Genomic DNA, 14427 nt, shown 5'->3' with positions numbered 1-14427 from the left:
ACCATTGGACCATATTTCCATAGAAAACTTGTAAAATGAGCATAAAAAAGACCATCGAGAACCTGCAAAAGAAAAAATATATAAATAAAATGATAGTGAAACGAGAAGGTAACAAATTTTCAACAACAAAAAAACATACGACTCACATAGAAAATCTGCAAAAGAAAAAGTTATAAATCTGCAAGCTTCCTCATCATCTCCTGATAATCAAATCAAAAAATCTAAAAAGAAACAAGAAATTAAAAAAAAAATTATGTAAACAAACCAGACAAATCAAGAGAGACAGAAAATTTGAAACAGGGAGACAAAGAACATACTAGAAACGCAAAGAAACTAATCCAGAATTCACTAGCAAGATATAGAAGGGTATTGAGAGATTAGGTGACTTTCAAATCAAACCTTTCAACTAGCTTTGATTCTCAAATACAGAACCTCCCTCTACATCTTATGGATCTGCGAAAATCTCTCAACTCTTTCATTGATATCGATTTTTTGATGATTTTGTAGAGAGTTTCATGAGGGTGTTTTAGAGAGTGCAGGAGGGTTTCAAGGAGGGAGAGATAAGGTTTTCAAAGACGGGGGAAAATCTGAAAATTTGTCGAGCGCGAATTCACTTAAGTAGCCTTTTTTTAGCGTGTTTTAAAAGACGACGCTTGTTAATGAGAGATAAGGTTTTCAAAGACGGGTGAAAATTTGAAAATTTGTCGAGCACGAATTCACTTAAGCGGCCATTTTTTAGCGTGTTTTAAAAGACGACGTTTTTTTTAAAAAAAATGATCATCTTTACATATAATAGACGACCCTTTTTTAAAAAAAACGTCGTCTTTACATATAACAGACGACGGTTTATTTATAAAAAGCGTCATCTTAACATATAATAGACAACCCTTTTTTTAAAAAAAACCGTCGTCTTTACATATAATAGATGACGGTTTTTTTTATAAAAAGCGTCATCTTTACATATAATAGACGACCCTTTTTAAAAAAAATCGTCATCTTTACTTCACAATAGACGACCCTTTTTTACAAAAAACCGTCATCTTTACATATAATAGACGACATTTTTTTCAAAATAACCATGTCTTTACCAAAAAAAGGACACTTGATTTTTAAAAGACGACGCTTTTATAAACATCTTAAAAGCAGCCAAAATTATTGGAAATATGCAATGGAACTATGTGGCCTCGTTAAAACCTTACCTTAAAAAATCACCAGAGAAAGAAAATCCAATAAATAAAAAAAGAGTACCATTGCACGCAACAAAACTAAAACACCACCTAACAATCTTCCCTATTATGTTCAAGCGTAGGCCACAACCAAAAAGGTGCAGCATCAACCAAATGCGACCCTACACGTTCCTTCAGTCCATACTGTACGAGCATATAAGCCACTTTATTACCTTGTCTGGAGCATTAAACATTTGATATCCTCCACAATGTTTGAATTCCCACATTTGTCCATGCGACCCCACTATCTTGTAAAAGGAGAACAGCCTCTTGTGAATCCAAACCAATCAAAGGTCATCTGGAGAAATAACAATTGTTATGTGACTCATCTTTTGTCCTCTCACACACAACTTAGGGTGCATTTTTGCTCACCACTTTAACCATAGGTGTACCCTCATCATCATCCTCAATGCTTGACACGTGTCCATAGACATAACCATAGTTAACTTTTGCTTTGTATTTATGGAATCATGATTATACTTATGGACATGTGTCAAGCATTGAGGATGGTGGTGAGGGTACACCTATGATTAAAATGGTGAGCAAAAATGCCCCCCACAATGTAAGGTGTTATGGGGATTCGAACTTGAGACAAGTTAATGGCTTTTTTCATTAAGTTAGAGCCCTTTGACATTGACATGTGACTCATTATTGGGACTCAACACCAATCTTGTTCGGTGTCCCTTTTTTTTTGTCGAAATCCCACCGCCAAGCTTTTTCCCTACAATAATGAAGTAAAATCTTTGGTAAGATTTCCCATCATGAAGAATCACATGCGAACAAAGACTTAAAAAGCAAAAGCAAGAAGAACTAGACAAAATGCTATTGTTCTTTGTTTGGTCTGAAAACAAAAATAGCAAGCCTGGGCCGCTTTTGGCCTCTCATATCTGGTGGTGAATAGCAGTAAGAATGGTGGTTCCTGAGGGTGCAATTGTTGTGGAAGTTCTTAACAAAGATAACTATGAGCATTGGAGTGCATTGGTTAAAAATTACTTGTTGGCTCAAGACCTTTGGGATGTAGTGGAGGCTACGGCTGAACCTCCTATACCAGAATCAGAAGCTGACGAGTTCGTCAAGGCTTGGAGGAAGAAGACTGGCGCGGCTTTACATGCGATCCAAATTTCATGCGGGCCATATGCGTTTTCCGTGATTAAGGAGATTAGTTCAGCCAAAATTGCTTGGGATACTTTGACAGAGAAGTTCAAGCCACAACCATTTGTTCCAAGTAATTCGCCTGTTCAAACTGCAACCTCATCAAACAACCCAGGTATGCTGTTAAATACAGCTGCATGAACGAATTTTCAGATAGGCGTCAAATGTTAACCTTTAGCAACTTCTTTTAAACACCCCAACCATTAATCGTTTGTCTTGAAAATTGAAATTCAGGTACTAAACGGAATAACGATAAAACAAGGATGATATGTTTTTAGGGAAAACAATTAAAAATAAGAAACAAAATGTTTTTAGGCACGATATTTACTTATTCTTTTACCACTGGGGCAGTAGCGATTCGAACTTTTACTTCTTCCAAAATTAGAAACAAAATGCTAATAGACCAATAACAAATTGACAGTCAATGCGCAGTAGCGATTCGAACTTTTACTTCTTCGAAAATTAGAAAGAAAATACTATTAAACCAATAACATGCGACTCAATTTTGAGGGCCTAAAGAATATGGCGTGAATTGGTCAAGAGACTCTCAAAAGTGAATCATCACAAGTTGACCACATGGCTTTATTTGGTGACATCTTCGATGAAATTATTAGGACTATGAGCGGTGGGGGGTAGATTGACTAGTCTTAAATAATTCAAGGATATTTGTTCAAATTGCAGTTCTGGGTAAATTGACTATGGAGTATTTACTCCCTCATGCAAGCTCATGGGTTCGAGTCCTAGCATCTGTGTAATGTGTGTGAGTTTAGTATACATATAGTTAAGAGAGAAAGGTCCTAAAAAAAAATATATATATATATATATATATAGTTAAGAGAGAAAATGACGAATTACTCTAAATCCAGGTGTATTCAATTCTAACTTTTAAAGATTTTTAATGAGTTTAAAATTTTGGAGGTATTCAATTATGACTTTAAAATAGTTTTTAAAAATTTAATGGTATTCAATTGTGATTTTAAAAGGTCTTTAAAAGTTTTGTGGTATCCAAAAAATTAATGACTTTTGAAAACTTCGTTAAATGAATTTCAATACTTTTAGAGTGCTGCTAAATGAACCCTAAAATTAACTTAGTACACCTTACTACCAAACTATTTATTGAATTAAGGATTATTGAATTGTGAAACAAATGTAATTTTAATATCAGTAATGCTACGGACAGCAACTTAAACACCAACTTTTTATTACCAACCGATGTGTCACATGACATGGATCATCTCTATTTTAATTTAATCAGTTTTTTTATGTTTTTAAAATTTATTTAATTAATTTGTTTAACAACCAAACCCTAACATCATCCTAGCCGCACCACTGTCATCGCTGCAGTACTAGATCTCCCATGATTTCACAATTGACAAACGTCCATAGATCCAATATGGCTTTTCTCTTTTGCTGGTTCCTCATGTCCTGGATATCCCAAGTTTATTTGAGGCGATGTAACACTACAATGTGATGGACAAGATGATAGATGAGATAATCATATTACTTCTCCCAAATTGGGTTTGACAGAGGATTTGCCCCAGATTTGGGTGAAAAGACCTCCACTCTTTCCTTGATCAAGTTCATGATAAGTGACGATATACAAAGTTTAAGGCCACATCCACAATGAACGAGACTTGAAATTTTAGGATAAAGTCAATTCTACTATTTTTTATATATATTAGATTTATATTCTTTGTTCAGTCGCCCAACTTGATGGTTATTATATGGCTCATTGTGATAAAGTGTATTAGAGTGTTCTAAGGGTATTTTTGGAATTTAAATAGGGTGAACTTAGTTAATTTTACATTTTGATTTTAATATTAGGGTGTACTTAGATTATAGGGTGTACTCAGTTAATTTTAGGGTTCGTTTAGCAACACTCTACTTTTAAGCCTAGTTCTTAACACCAAAAGTCTTGCTAATTTACCCAAGACTTTATCAATGAATTCAATCATGTTGCAGCTTTGGCCATTATTGCTAGGGTGTGCCACCATATTTGGGTCTCTAGACCCCCTTTCTCTTGGGTCGGTGCACTATCAAGAGATGGCCTACTTACACCGCCAATTTGATTTACCCAAAATAAAAGAATTAGTGAATTAATTAATTTCAAGAAAATTGAATTTCCAATTTTTGCCCTCGAAGTAGGGGTTGTAACGAGAGAGATACAATCTAAAAACTCTCAGTGGCACAATCGTAATTATTTCAAAATGTATTTTTAATAAAAAAAACAAAAAAAAACGTCTCTCTCTCTCTCTCTCCCCGCGAGCAAGCCCCCCCCCCCCCCCTTTCCTGTTTTTCTGCACAGCCGGACCGTCGCCGCTACAGGCCATGGCTTGCCCCAGGATTGGACCCAAATGAACCGGCAACCACCCTCTTCTCTCTCCGATCAAGCCTAGCCGTTGAAACCGCCGGAATCCGCCGGATTTGGCATAAAATCGGCTGAATTTCATGAAAAATTCTAGGAGCTCGTTTGAGCGTTTCTGGCCACCATTTTGGTCGAACCAGGTATGGATCTGGAACCTCTCGAGCTATTTTAGCTGTTGGTTGTGTTAGGTTTGAGAAATTTTTGCGTTTTGGTATTAAGCGATAGAAAATCTGCCGATTTCGGCTTCCAATTTCGGTCACTTCCGGCCACTTTTTGGGGTAGCTCCAAGAACAAAAATGGTTCCAAATTAGGTGTTTTACCTAGGGTAGGAAGCTTGGCCGGCGGTTTGGAGATTTTCCAATCACCGGAAATTTCTTTGCACACCCACGCTCTACCGGCGCGTGGACCACGTGTTGGCTTGTCATCGTGTCCTAAAATGATCTCCTGGTTCTCACGAGCGCGTAGGTACTTTCGGATTCCAATTCGGATAACGTTTGAACCCCGAACGGATTTTGCCTATTTTGCGCTTTCTAGGTTCGATATGTTTGAACCGTTGGATCGCTTCCAATTTATTATATGTTGATCTAGGCATTCCTAGGATCGTGCAGGATTTCATGAAACGTGAATCGGAGCCCCAGATGTTCCGATTCAATAAGTTAAAGTTTGTGTTTTACGATAACCGTCCGATCGTGCGATCGCGAGCGATCTGACTGTCCAATCTGGACCAAACTTATAGGACGTGTATCCTAGACCTTGTGGAACCCATAGGAACTTTCGGATCGTAAAATGGAGGTCGTGGGCCCCGCGGGCCTGGTTGACCAGGTTTGGGCAGTTGACCCTCAGTTGACCGTGAGTCTTCCGAGGTAGTTTCACTCTTCGAGGAGTACTAGAATGACCCTTTTGGATGAGTCTTGACCGTCATTTGATTTATGTTTATTATGTGGGTCTATGAGATTATTTGTATGGTTTTATGTGGAGAGTTTATGCATATTGTTTTAATGGTTTATTGAAATATATTATATATTTGATTAATGGAATTAATGTGTTATGAAGTAATTGTGATATATTTGGGTTTGACATATTCAAGTATCTTGAGTCATATGTTTAATATTTGAGAAATTGCTATCTATGTTGGATATGTGTGGGGTACTTGGGTTGTTGATGTGAGATGCTAGAAAGACATGAGTTAGAATGTCAGTTTGAGTGCTATTAGCACTACCTTAGGTACCTCCCTGGATATAGAATATGCTTGAGAGTTTATTGTCCATACTATGAATAGGTATTGTGGGAAAATTGAGTTAAGGAAGGGAATATTAGTTTCATAATATTTATATAAGGGATTACGAACTCCACCATCATATGTACCTCCCCTTGGATGATGACACTTGGAAAAAGTGGAAACGGATATTTGGAAACAGTGGATATGGACATTGGGATACATGTAAATGGATTTATGGAAATTGTGGATATGGTATGGATATGACGGAACCCGGGGCATCCTTGACGGGATGTTGCTGTAGACCCTTGATTGGGTAGTCTGCGCACGTAGGGCTATTTTCAGGCGTACGGGTCTTAATTATTCATCCATACGTGCTGGCTGAGAGTTAGTCCCCCGGTTGGACGGCTCGTCCTTAGCCACATAGCCGTTTGAGGACTGTTACGTGTGGACTAGTCAACAATCCCCGGTTGGATTGTTTCCCCCAGTACATGATGTGCATCCTCACATGTACCCCCCTTGGATATTGGTACTTGGACACAGTGGATATGGATACTTGGAAATGTCGGAACCCGGGGCATCCTTGACGGGATGTTGCTGTAGACCCTTGATTGGGTAGTCTGCGCGCGTAAGGCTGTTTTCAGGTGTACGGGTCTTGATTCTTCGTCCGTACGTGCTGGCTAAGAGTTAGTCCCCCGGTTGGACAGCTCGTCCCTAGCCACATAGCCGTTTGAGGGCTGTTACGTGTGGACTAGTCAACAATCCCCGGTTGGATTGTTTTCCCCTGGTACATGATGATGGTGAGAGGTGGATGTTATTATATATACTTATATACTCATTTATAGGCATACATGTTACATATTGGTATATGTGGTTTTGATTCTGGATTGAGATTCATGAGTTTGTGCTTTGTGAGTACCCTGTACATGTATGAATGTTTAAGCCCTAGATTGGGAAGTGTTGTTCGGCAACATACGCCTTGAATAGGGTATGGTTACGGGGTTGAACTGATATAAAGAAAGAGATTGAGAATGAGTTCATTTTTGTTTTGTCGGAATCGGAGTTTTGACCTTTGAGAAAGAACTACGTGTGGCTTGATCCCTCACCCAAGGGTATGTAGGTAGTCTGGGGTCACACCTAGGTGCAGCCGTGAAATAGACTATATTTAAAAAGGTTTGACCAATTCTAAGTTTGAATATTGATTTTGAGGTGGTTATTGGATGTGAATCCTAATTATTATTGTTGGGTTCGGGTTTGAATATGTTGATATGCCTGAAGCTTGATTTAAACTTGAGCGAGATTAAATGCTTGTTTATTCCTTAGTTATTACTTGATTGAATTCTATTAAACAATGTGCATGGTTCTGACATGTCTGAGGACCTTTTTGAAGTAAACGATTGATTTTTAGGTTTTGTTATTTTGTATGACAGCTCGTGGTTCTGCCTTGATTTTATCTGGAGGTGTGATGCCTATTCTGTAAATTGTGTGTATTACGTTGTGTGTGCTACCTGTTGGGTTTTAAACTGTGATTAATTCTCAGGTTGAAAATTTAGGAAAATGCTAATTTACAGGGGAGACTCTGCCGAAATCTCGGCAGAAAGTCTCGGTTCTTAGTAAGTGGGCTTGGCATCGGTGTGATGTCGGAATTTCCACAGGATTCGTCTCGAGTTTCGAGGAATTTTGGGGTGGGTCCTGTCATTATCTGTCATGGGAATTGTTATTATGATGAGTCGTTTCTTGCTCGTTTTTTTTTCTTTTCAATGCTTGAAACAATTGCTACATGCTAAGAGCTATGGTGGGAGTGCATTGGTTTCTTCCATAAATTGTTTTTGCCTCCATTTGCAATTTTTAAGGTCTATATGTAGGAACAGATGATTGTGTTACAAAACCCACATTCTCCAGCAGTAGCCCCACATTGTGGTGCTGTTATTTGGCTTGGCTCTATTAGCATGCCACTTTACTAGTATCTCCCACCCAGATAGAGTACACTTCTAGAAGGTCTTGAGGATCTTAACTTCGTTTTAGCAATCAGATGACCTGTCCCTTCTTCCCCAAGACCCAAGCTCTACAAACTAAACTAATTATTCATAATATTGATGGCACACCTTATCCTTGACTGTTCTGAAGTGAAACGTTCTTAGACGTGGAAAAATATTTCTTTGCTTTTACACAATTGTATCCAATTGTTGTTTTTTTTGGCTACTTGTTCCATATGCGGACTAGTTAATTCACCATACAAAACATAAATATTAGAAGCAATTTCTTTTTTCGTTATATACTCTATGATAAATATGAAAAATATAAATACTATTCATAAAATAGATATTAAAAAAAAAGTAGATAAAAGTATGTAAAACTCTATGATAAAAGTATATGAAAGCATATCACTTAACTTTATAAAATATATAAAAGTCATTCAGTTACAAAAAGTCTTTAAAAGTTAGAATTGGATACACCCAATAATATTTTATTGGGGTGACACTAGTGGCGGAGCCACTCCTGTGCCTAGAGTAGCCCAATATAAAATTTGTAATAAACAGCTTATAATTTAAGTTATAGTTCCCTCTAAAACAAATTAGACATGACTAAATTATAAATATTTAGCTCTAAACACCAAACATGTAATTATTAAATACTTAGGTGTTTTATATACTTGTATTTTCTACTTCGACCCCCTAACTTTACAATTCTAGTTCAGTCCTAGGGTGACATTATGTGCGTTTGACTTCAGATCATCAGATAGAACTATTTTTCATATAGGATAAACGGAATGCATGCTAATCGACTCTACATCCTACTTGTTTACATCTCTAGCTACATATTACGATTAATTTGACTAACCAAAAAAAAAAAGAAGCTTGGCGCAGGATATATTTATTCAATAAATGGATCGGTACAATTTATTCAATTGTTAAAACAAGAAATAAATGAATATATATATGTTCTCTGAAATAATTAATTAACCAAACTTGGCGCAGGATATTACAATGACTTCCATCAATATCAGCCGTTGTTCGATGCTGTGTGGAATGGGGATCCGAATCAAGCGAAGGAGTTTCTTACCTTACATCCCAATGCAGTTAGAGCAATACATCCGTACTCAAACAAGACAGCTCTTCACATGGCAATAGAACTAGAGCACGAGCAAATTGCGGAAGAGGTTGTGCAGTTGATGACAGAAGAAGACTTGGAAATAAAAAATTTAGGCTGGACCGCTCTTGCTCTTGCTGCAAATCGAGGAAATATTAGAATGGTAGAATGCATGGTTAGGAAGAGCAAGAAAATACTTACTATTCCCACTGAGAACAACAATTTGACTCCAATTCTCTTGGCTTGTTTCAATGAACATTGGGATGTCGTTCGTTATCTCTACTCCGTCACTCCAATTGAAGATCTAATGCCTGAGAAAGGCCCATACGGCGCTGGACTTCTTTGCCAATATATTTGTGCCAAAAATTTTGGTATAAGTTTTAACTTAAAACAACGAATTTTATTAATACGTTTTGCGTTATAAAACATCTTTTCTCTACTACAGATATGGCACAAGAATTAATTCGGCGTTGCCCGCAACTGGTCCTTACTCAAGACACCTTTGGGGTATCCCCGATACATGCTTTGGCATTTTTGCCTTCTGCATTCCCAAGTGGCACACGCCTCAAATTCTGGCAACAATGTATCTATAAATGTCAGTATCCACATTCTCTTTCCTCTTTCTTCTTTTTTAAATCAATTTTTGGTTCACTATTATCCACACTCATCTATAGTGGCGGAGCCTGTTGGAGTTGGCTCGACTTAAAGATGCGGAAATAGGAAGGAGGAAGCAGAAGCGATCGGTCGTCAATTTCGGAAACGACCGGTCGTAGTAGAAACACTAATTTAAGGCATTGATTGTGGTTATTGTCTTTTTCGTGAAAGGTATACGCATAGACCCTTCTCGTGCCATAAGTGATGTTCGATTAAGTGTTCAAAATGAAGGAAACGAAGAAGGGAATCGAAGGGAAATTACTTGGTCAGGTATGTTGTGACCCACAAAAATCAAACTCTGCTTTTTTTTATTTTTTTATTTATAATTATATTTAATTCTAATAAATTATAATGGGGAAAATAACTTTCCCATTATATTTGGATTTTGAATTTCCATTGCAGTGCTAGGTTTATTGCAAGGTCTGATCTCGAATCTTCATGAACTTTTGGGTATATACTACATTCTTTTCGTATTGCCGTTTTCTTCCTCATTAATGGTTTTCACAATCGATTTTTTCTTGATGTAGTTATTTGACTTTTTTTTTTTTCAATGCCAACCTAGGAATTAACCGCATATGTGAAATGAAATTGATGCATATCCAATCCCTGGAAATTCTAGATCGCATGTGTGAAGTCATAAGACCTTCATATGGTAAAGAATTGGAAGAGGTATATGCAGCAATCTTCCGAGCTATCGAGCGAGGGATTTTTGAGTTTGTTAGTCATTTATTAAAAGAATGTCCACATCTCTTGCGGGCTGAAAATCGAATGAGAAAGAATATATTTCATTTTGCCATTGAATGTCGTCAAGAAAAAGTCTATAGCCTGATTTATAGACTTGATAAGAGAAAAAGAAGTTGGATTGGAAATGTTTCAGATAATTCTAACAATGGCATGCTACATGTAGCAGGGATGCTATCCCCATTAGCAAAGCTTGATACTATCTCAGGTGCAGCTTTGCAGATGCAGAGAGAATTGCAATGGTTTAAGGTCAGAATATATCCCTATAGAGTTATCTTTTTTTTTCTTAATTTGTTTTTCTATATATGATATTTTCTCATCCGGATGTCCGCACGTTATTTTGCTATTATAAATAAGCACAGAAAAGGGAGGGGTAGTAGAAAATACATGGAATGTACACATAGGAGAATTTATATATATATATATATCCTCCTAATGACCTTTCCTTTGTTGTAAAAAGTAATAATTCATTAATCATAATGGTCCGCTCAACGGTCATCCTTGCAAAAGAACTAACCTTTTCACAAATAAATAACGAACATACTGCTTTCGGTAAATACTGCAACTTCTTGGTGATAAAAAATGGTTTTTCAATATGGATAAACTTTGTAAGGTTACTCTATGGTCAGGAGGATTCTAGTCTTCTTGTACCTCTTTTCTTAATGGAGTTTATATGGCCTCTCAAAATTCAAGGATTGAAGGGTTGGTACTAAAAATAGAGTAATAACCTTGTAATCACATGGATCTTTTGTTGAACAAAATGTAGGAGGTGGAGACTATGGTATTTCCCAGGCTCAGAGAAGCTTTAAATGCCGAATATTTGACACCACGTGTTTTGTTTACCAAGAACCACAAGGACTTGGTGAAGGAAGGAGAAAGGTGGATGAAAGAAACCGCAACATCCTGTACAGTTGTAGGTGCTCTCATTATTACCATCATGTTTGCTTCAGTATTTACAGTTCCTGGTGGAAACAATGGAGAAACAGGGCTTCCTATATTCTTGAGTAGAAAGTTATTCATGGTGTTTATAGTTTCAGATGCTATATCGCTCTTTTCTTCCACAACTTCTGTGTTGATGTTTTTGGGAATCCTTACATCACGTTATGCAGAAGATGATTTCCTCAAATCTTTACCAACAAAGATGATAATAGGTCTTTCCACCTTATTCATCTCTATTGCCGCCATGATGGTTGCCTTCTCTTCTGCCCTTTTCATTATGATCCATGAACAATTGTGGATTGTTATTCCAATCATTTTCCTCGCTAGTGTTCCAATCACCTTATTTATTTGGATGCAATTTCCTCTTCTCGTTGAGATTTTCATTTCTACTTATGGAAGCGGAATATTTGATAGGAAAGTGAAACAATGGACATAAATTCTTAATTGTATGCGTACACGATATTGTATAACTTTCCTAAAGTTGTCACTTCTTAGAAGCTTATTGTTGTACATGCCACTTATATGTTTGGCGTCCTATAATAAAAACTCAAGGTACAATATCTATTTTATTTGATCTTATAATTGTTGGATAAGCTTTTGCTTCGCTTCTCCCCACCTCTCCCCCAATATCCCTTAATATAGGGTTCTTAGATTCAGGTTCAATTTAGCTGTGATGTAATGGTCCCGCTTCAATTGTAGTACACCAAGCCAAACGTGTGGCTATGCAAGTTCTTCTTACGTGAATGAAATTACATTTGGTTATAAAAGAGAGAGTATTTTGCATAATTGCCCTCTGAATTTGTACCTAATTATCAATTTACCAATCAATTTTTATTTTAAAAAATTAAGGACTTGAATTAAATTTTATTCTCAATTTCCTCCCTATCGTCTAAATTCTCAACATTTCAACCAATTTTCTATTAAGGCCCAGTTTGGGATTGCTATCACTTTTTAAAAAAAGTTGCTTATACTATTCTTTGAAAATAATTAGCTGTAAAGTAAAGCAGTTCCATGTTTGGTAAACAATATTTTTAAAGTGTTGTTAGTACAAAAAACAGTGTCAAAATAGTTTGGTAAATTTTAATATAAAATTATTGTAACTGTGAAATAATGTACTAATCATGTGGTGGTAGTGATGAAGGTGGAGTTGGTTGTTGTGCTAGTGGTGGTGGTAGGGATGGCAGTTGTGGAGGTGGTGGTGGCAGCATGGTGGTGGTGGTGGTGGTGGTGTTGGTTGTAGAGGTGGTGGTGGATGTGGAGGTTTGGAGGAGGTGGTGGTGGTGATGGTAGTGGTTGTGGATGTAGTGAATGTGGTGGTGCAAGTGGTGGAGTTGGATGTGGAAGTGGAGGTGGTAGGGGTGGGCATTGGAACTGCAAAACCGTAAAACTGAACCAAACCAATCTGAAAAAAAAATTGTGTTGACCGAAAAAAGTCAAAAACCGAGACAAATCCAAACCGAATCGGTTCAGACCGATTTCGGTTCTGGTTTTTCACCCTAAGTGCCCATTTGGTATTTGCTTATTTGGGGTGATAAGTGATTTTAAAAAAAATTTGGGAAGCCCAACTTGTTTGGTAAACTATGAGAAAATCACTTATTGTTAAAAATTGATGTGAGAGAAAGCTATTTGGGAAAGCAGCTAATAAGGTGCTTTCATTTTCTGATTATACAGAAATCAGTTTCAAAGAGGCGTCGGATTTAATGATTATGCAACAATTATTTTTTGATTATACGGGAATCCATACCAACAACACTTCTAACAAAAAGTTTACCAAACGCCAAACTGTGTTCTCTCACATCTGATTTCTCTCACAGCAAATTTGACAATGATTATTTTCACAGCACAGCAATGCCAAACTGGCCCTGAGGAACCAATCCAATAGAATTAATTTATATTTTTTTATTTCATATATTTATTTTTTTATTTTTTTATTTTTTTCATACGTAGCGAAGTTTGATTGGATGTGTATACGGCTACCATAGGTAGTGCACACACAAGATTACACAAAATAATAAAAAAAGGATGTCGTTCAATATCTTTACTCCGTCACTTCCCTCCAAGATCTAATGCCAGAGAAAGGAACATACGGCGCTGACTTCTTCTCAACTTTATTATTGGCATGAAATTTGGTAAGAGTTTTAATCTTATAACAGTGAAATTGATTACTCCCTTTTTTCTTAATTATAAAAACTTGTTTTTCTCTACTACCGTATTGCTCGGGAATCAATTCAGTGTTGCCCACAATTGGTCTTTGCTAAGGACAATAATGGGGCATTCCCGACAGAAGGATTTATGTCTTTTGCATTCGCGAGTGGAACATGCCTCAAATTCTAGCAACGATGGATCTATAATTGTTAGTATCCATATTCTCTTCCCTCTTACAATTACAATTATATATTTTCAATGTTACATTGACTCGCTTTTGAATTTGAACCTTGAAACTTCAAAATAATAGTTATTGATCAACAATAGTTTGGATTTTCATTTTGAGATTCTGAAAATTGGTTTTTGAAATCTGCATCTAGGATTTAGTTTAAATACTTTATCATCCTAAGTAGATCAGATTTTCTGTTAATTTCTTCAAGAGGATGATTTCTTGAAGAAATTGACCATTTCATTCTAGAATCTATATTTCATTCATTGATGACTATCCAGAGTTGAGTTGCGGTGCCATGAGATGAAGAAGCTGATGGACTAGCTGCTATTTCCATGAAGAACAAGCCACTAGCTATACTAAGTTCGGAGAAGAAGGTTGCACATGGAGGTAGTACTCATTTCCTAAATAGACATAGGATTGTTTGAGCTTGTAATTACACTACAAAACAGAACCCCTTTAGCGAGGGCTTTTTTTTGTCGAAAAAAGCCTTTTGCCGTCGGAAATACCCTTTTACGACGGCAAAAGTCCGTCGGAAATCGTCGGTAAAACGCTAGTTGGAAATACTTCTTTTTCGACAATTCCGTCGGAAATAATGTATTTCTGACGCCCATGTTTCGTAGCTGCTGCTTAAATTTCTATCGGAATTAAATTTTTAAAACGACCATGC

General features: G+C 36.8%; 1 protein-coding gene across 6 annotated transcripts; it reads left to right on the top strand.

Annotated features, from left to right (window-relative positions):
• The first annotated feature begins 2001 nt into the window (after positions 1-2001).
• Positions 2002-11955, top strand: LOC148296687 (uncharacterized). 6 transcript variants are annotated; one of them, XR_015834148.1, is made up of 8 exons: positions 2002-2493; positions 8938-9420; positions 9495-9644; positions 9875-9973; positions 10106-10153; positions 10266-10372; positions 10614-10693; positions 11211-11345. XR_015834148.1 is itself a non-coding variant. In XM_088249720.1 (7 exons), exons 1-7 carry the CDS (start codon positions 2136-2138, stop codon positions 11817-11819), a joined length of 2175 nt encoding a protein of 724 aa, XP_088105846.1. In that variant the 5' UTR covers positions 2017-2135; the 3' UTR covers positions 11820-11955. The 6 variants fall into 6 exon arrangements, 4 of the variants coding, with proteins under 4 accessions (XP_088105846.1, XP_088105848.1, XP_088105847.1 ...); XR_015834147.1 differs by having other exon boundaries at positions 10611-10693; XM_088249720.1 differs by having other exon boundaries at positions 2017-2493; positions 10266-10693; positions 11211-11955.
• The last annotated feature ends 2472 nt before the right edge of the window (positions 11956-14427 follow it).

Source organism: Prunus avium, chromosome 2 (assembly GCF_965620075.1).
Source record: "Prunus avium chromosome 2, drPruAviu1.hap1.1, whole genome shotgun sequence".
NCBI lineage: Eukaryota > Viridiplantae > Streptophyta > Magnoliopsida > Rosales > Rosaceae > Prunus > Prunus avium.
Note: the sequence above shows the minus strand (reverse complement) of the source record. Positions and strands in the feature narration are given on the sequence as shown.

What these genes read in the sequence shown, in the direction of transcription:
- LOC148296687 (XM_088249720.1), top strand. Translation starts at nt 2,136, where the DNA reads ATGGTGGTTCCTGAGGGTGCAATTGTTGTGGAAGTTCTTAACAAAGAT. An exon ending in AACCTCATCAAACAACCCAG is followed by an intron (nt 2,494 to 8,937) that starts GTATGCTGTTAA and finishes AACTTGGCGCAG; the next exon opens with GATATTACAATGACTTCCAT. An exon ending in GAGAATTGCAATGGTTTAAG is followed by an intron (nt 10,694 to 11,210) that starts GTCAGAATATAT and finishes AACAAAATGTAG; the next exon opens with GAGGTGGAGACTATGGTATT.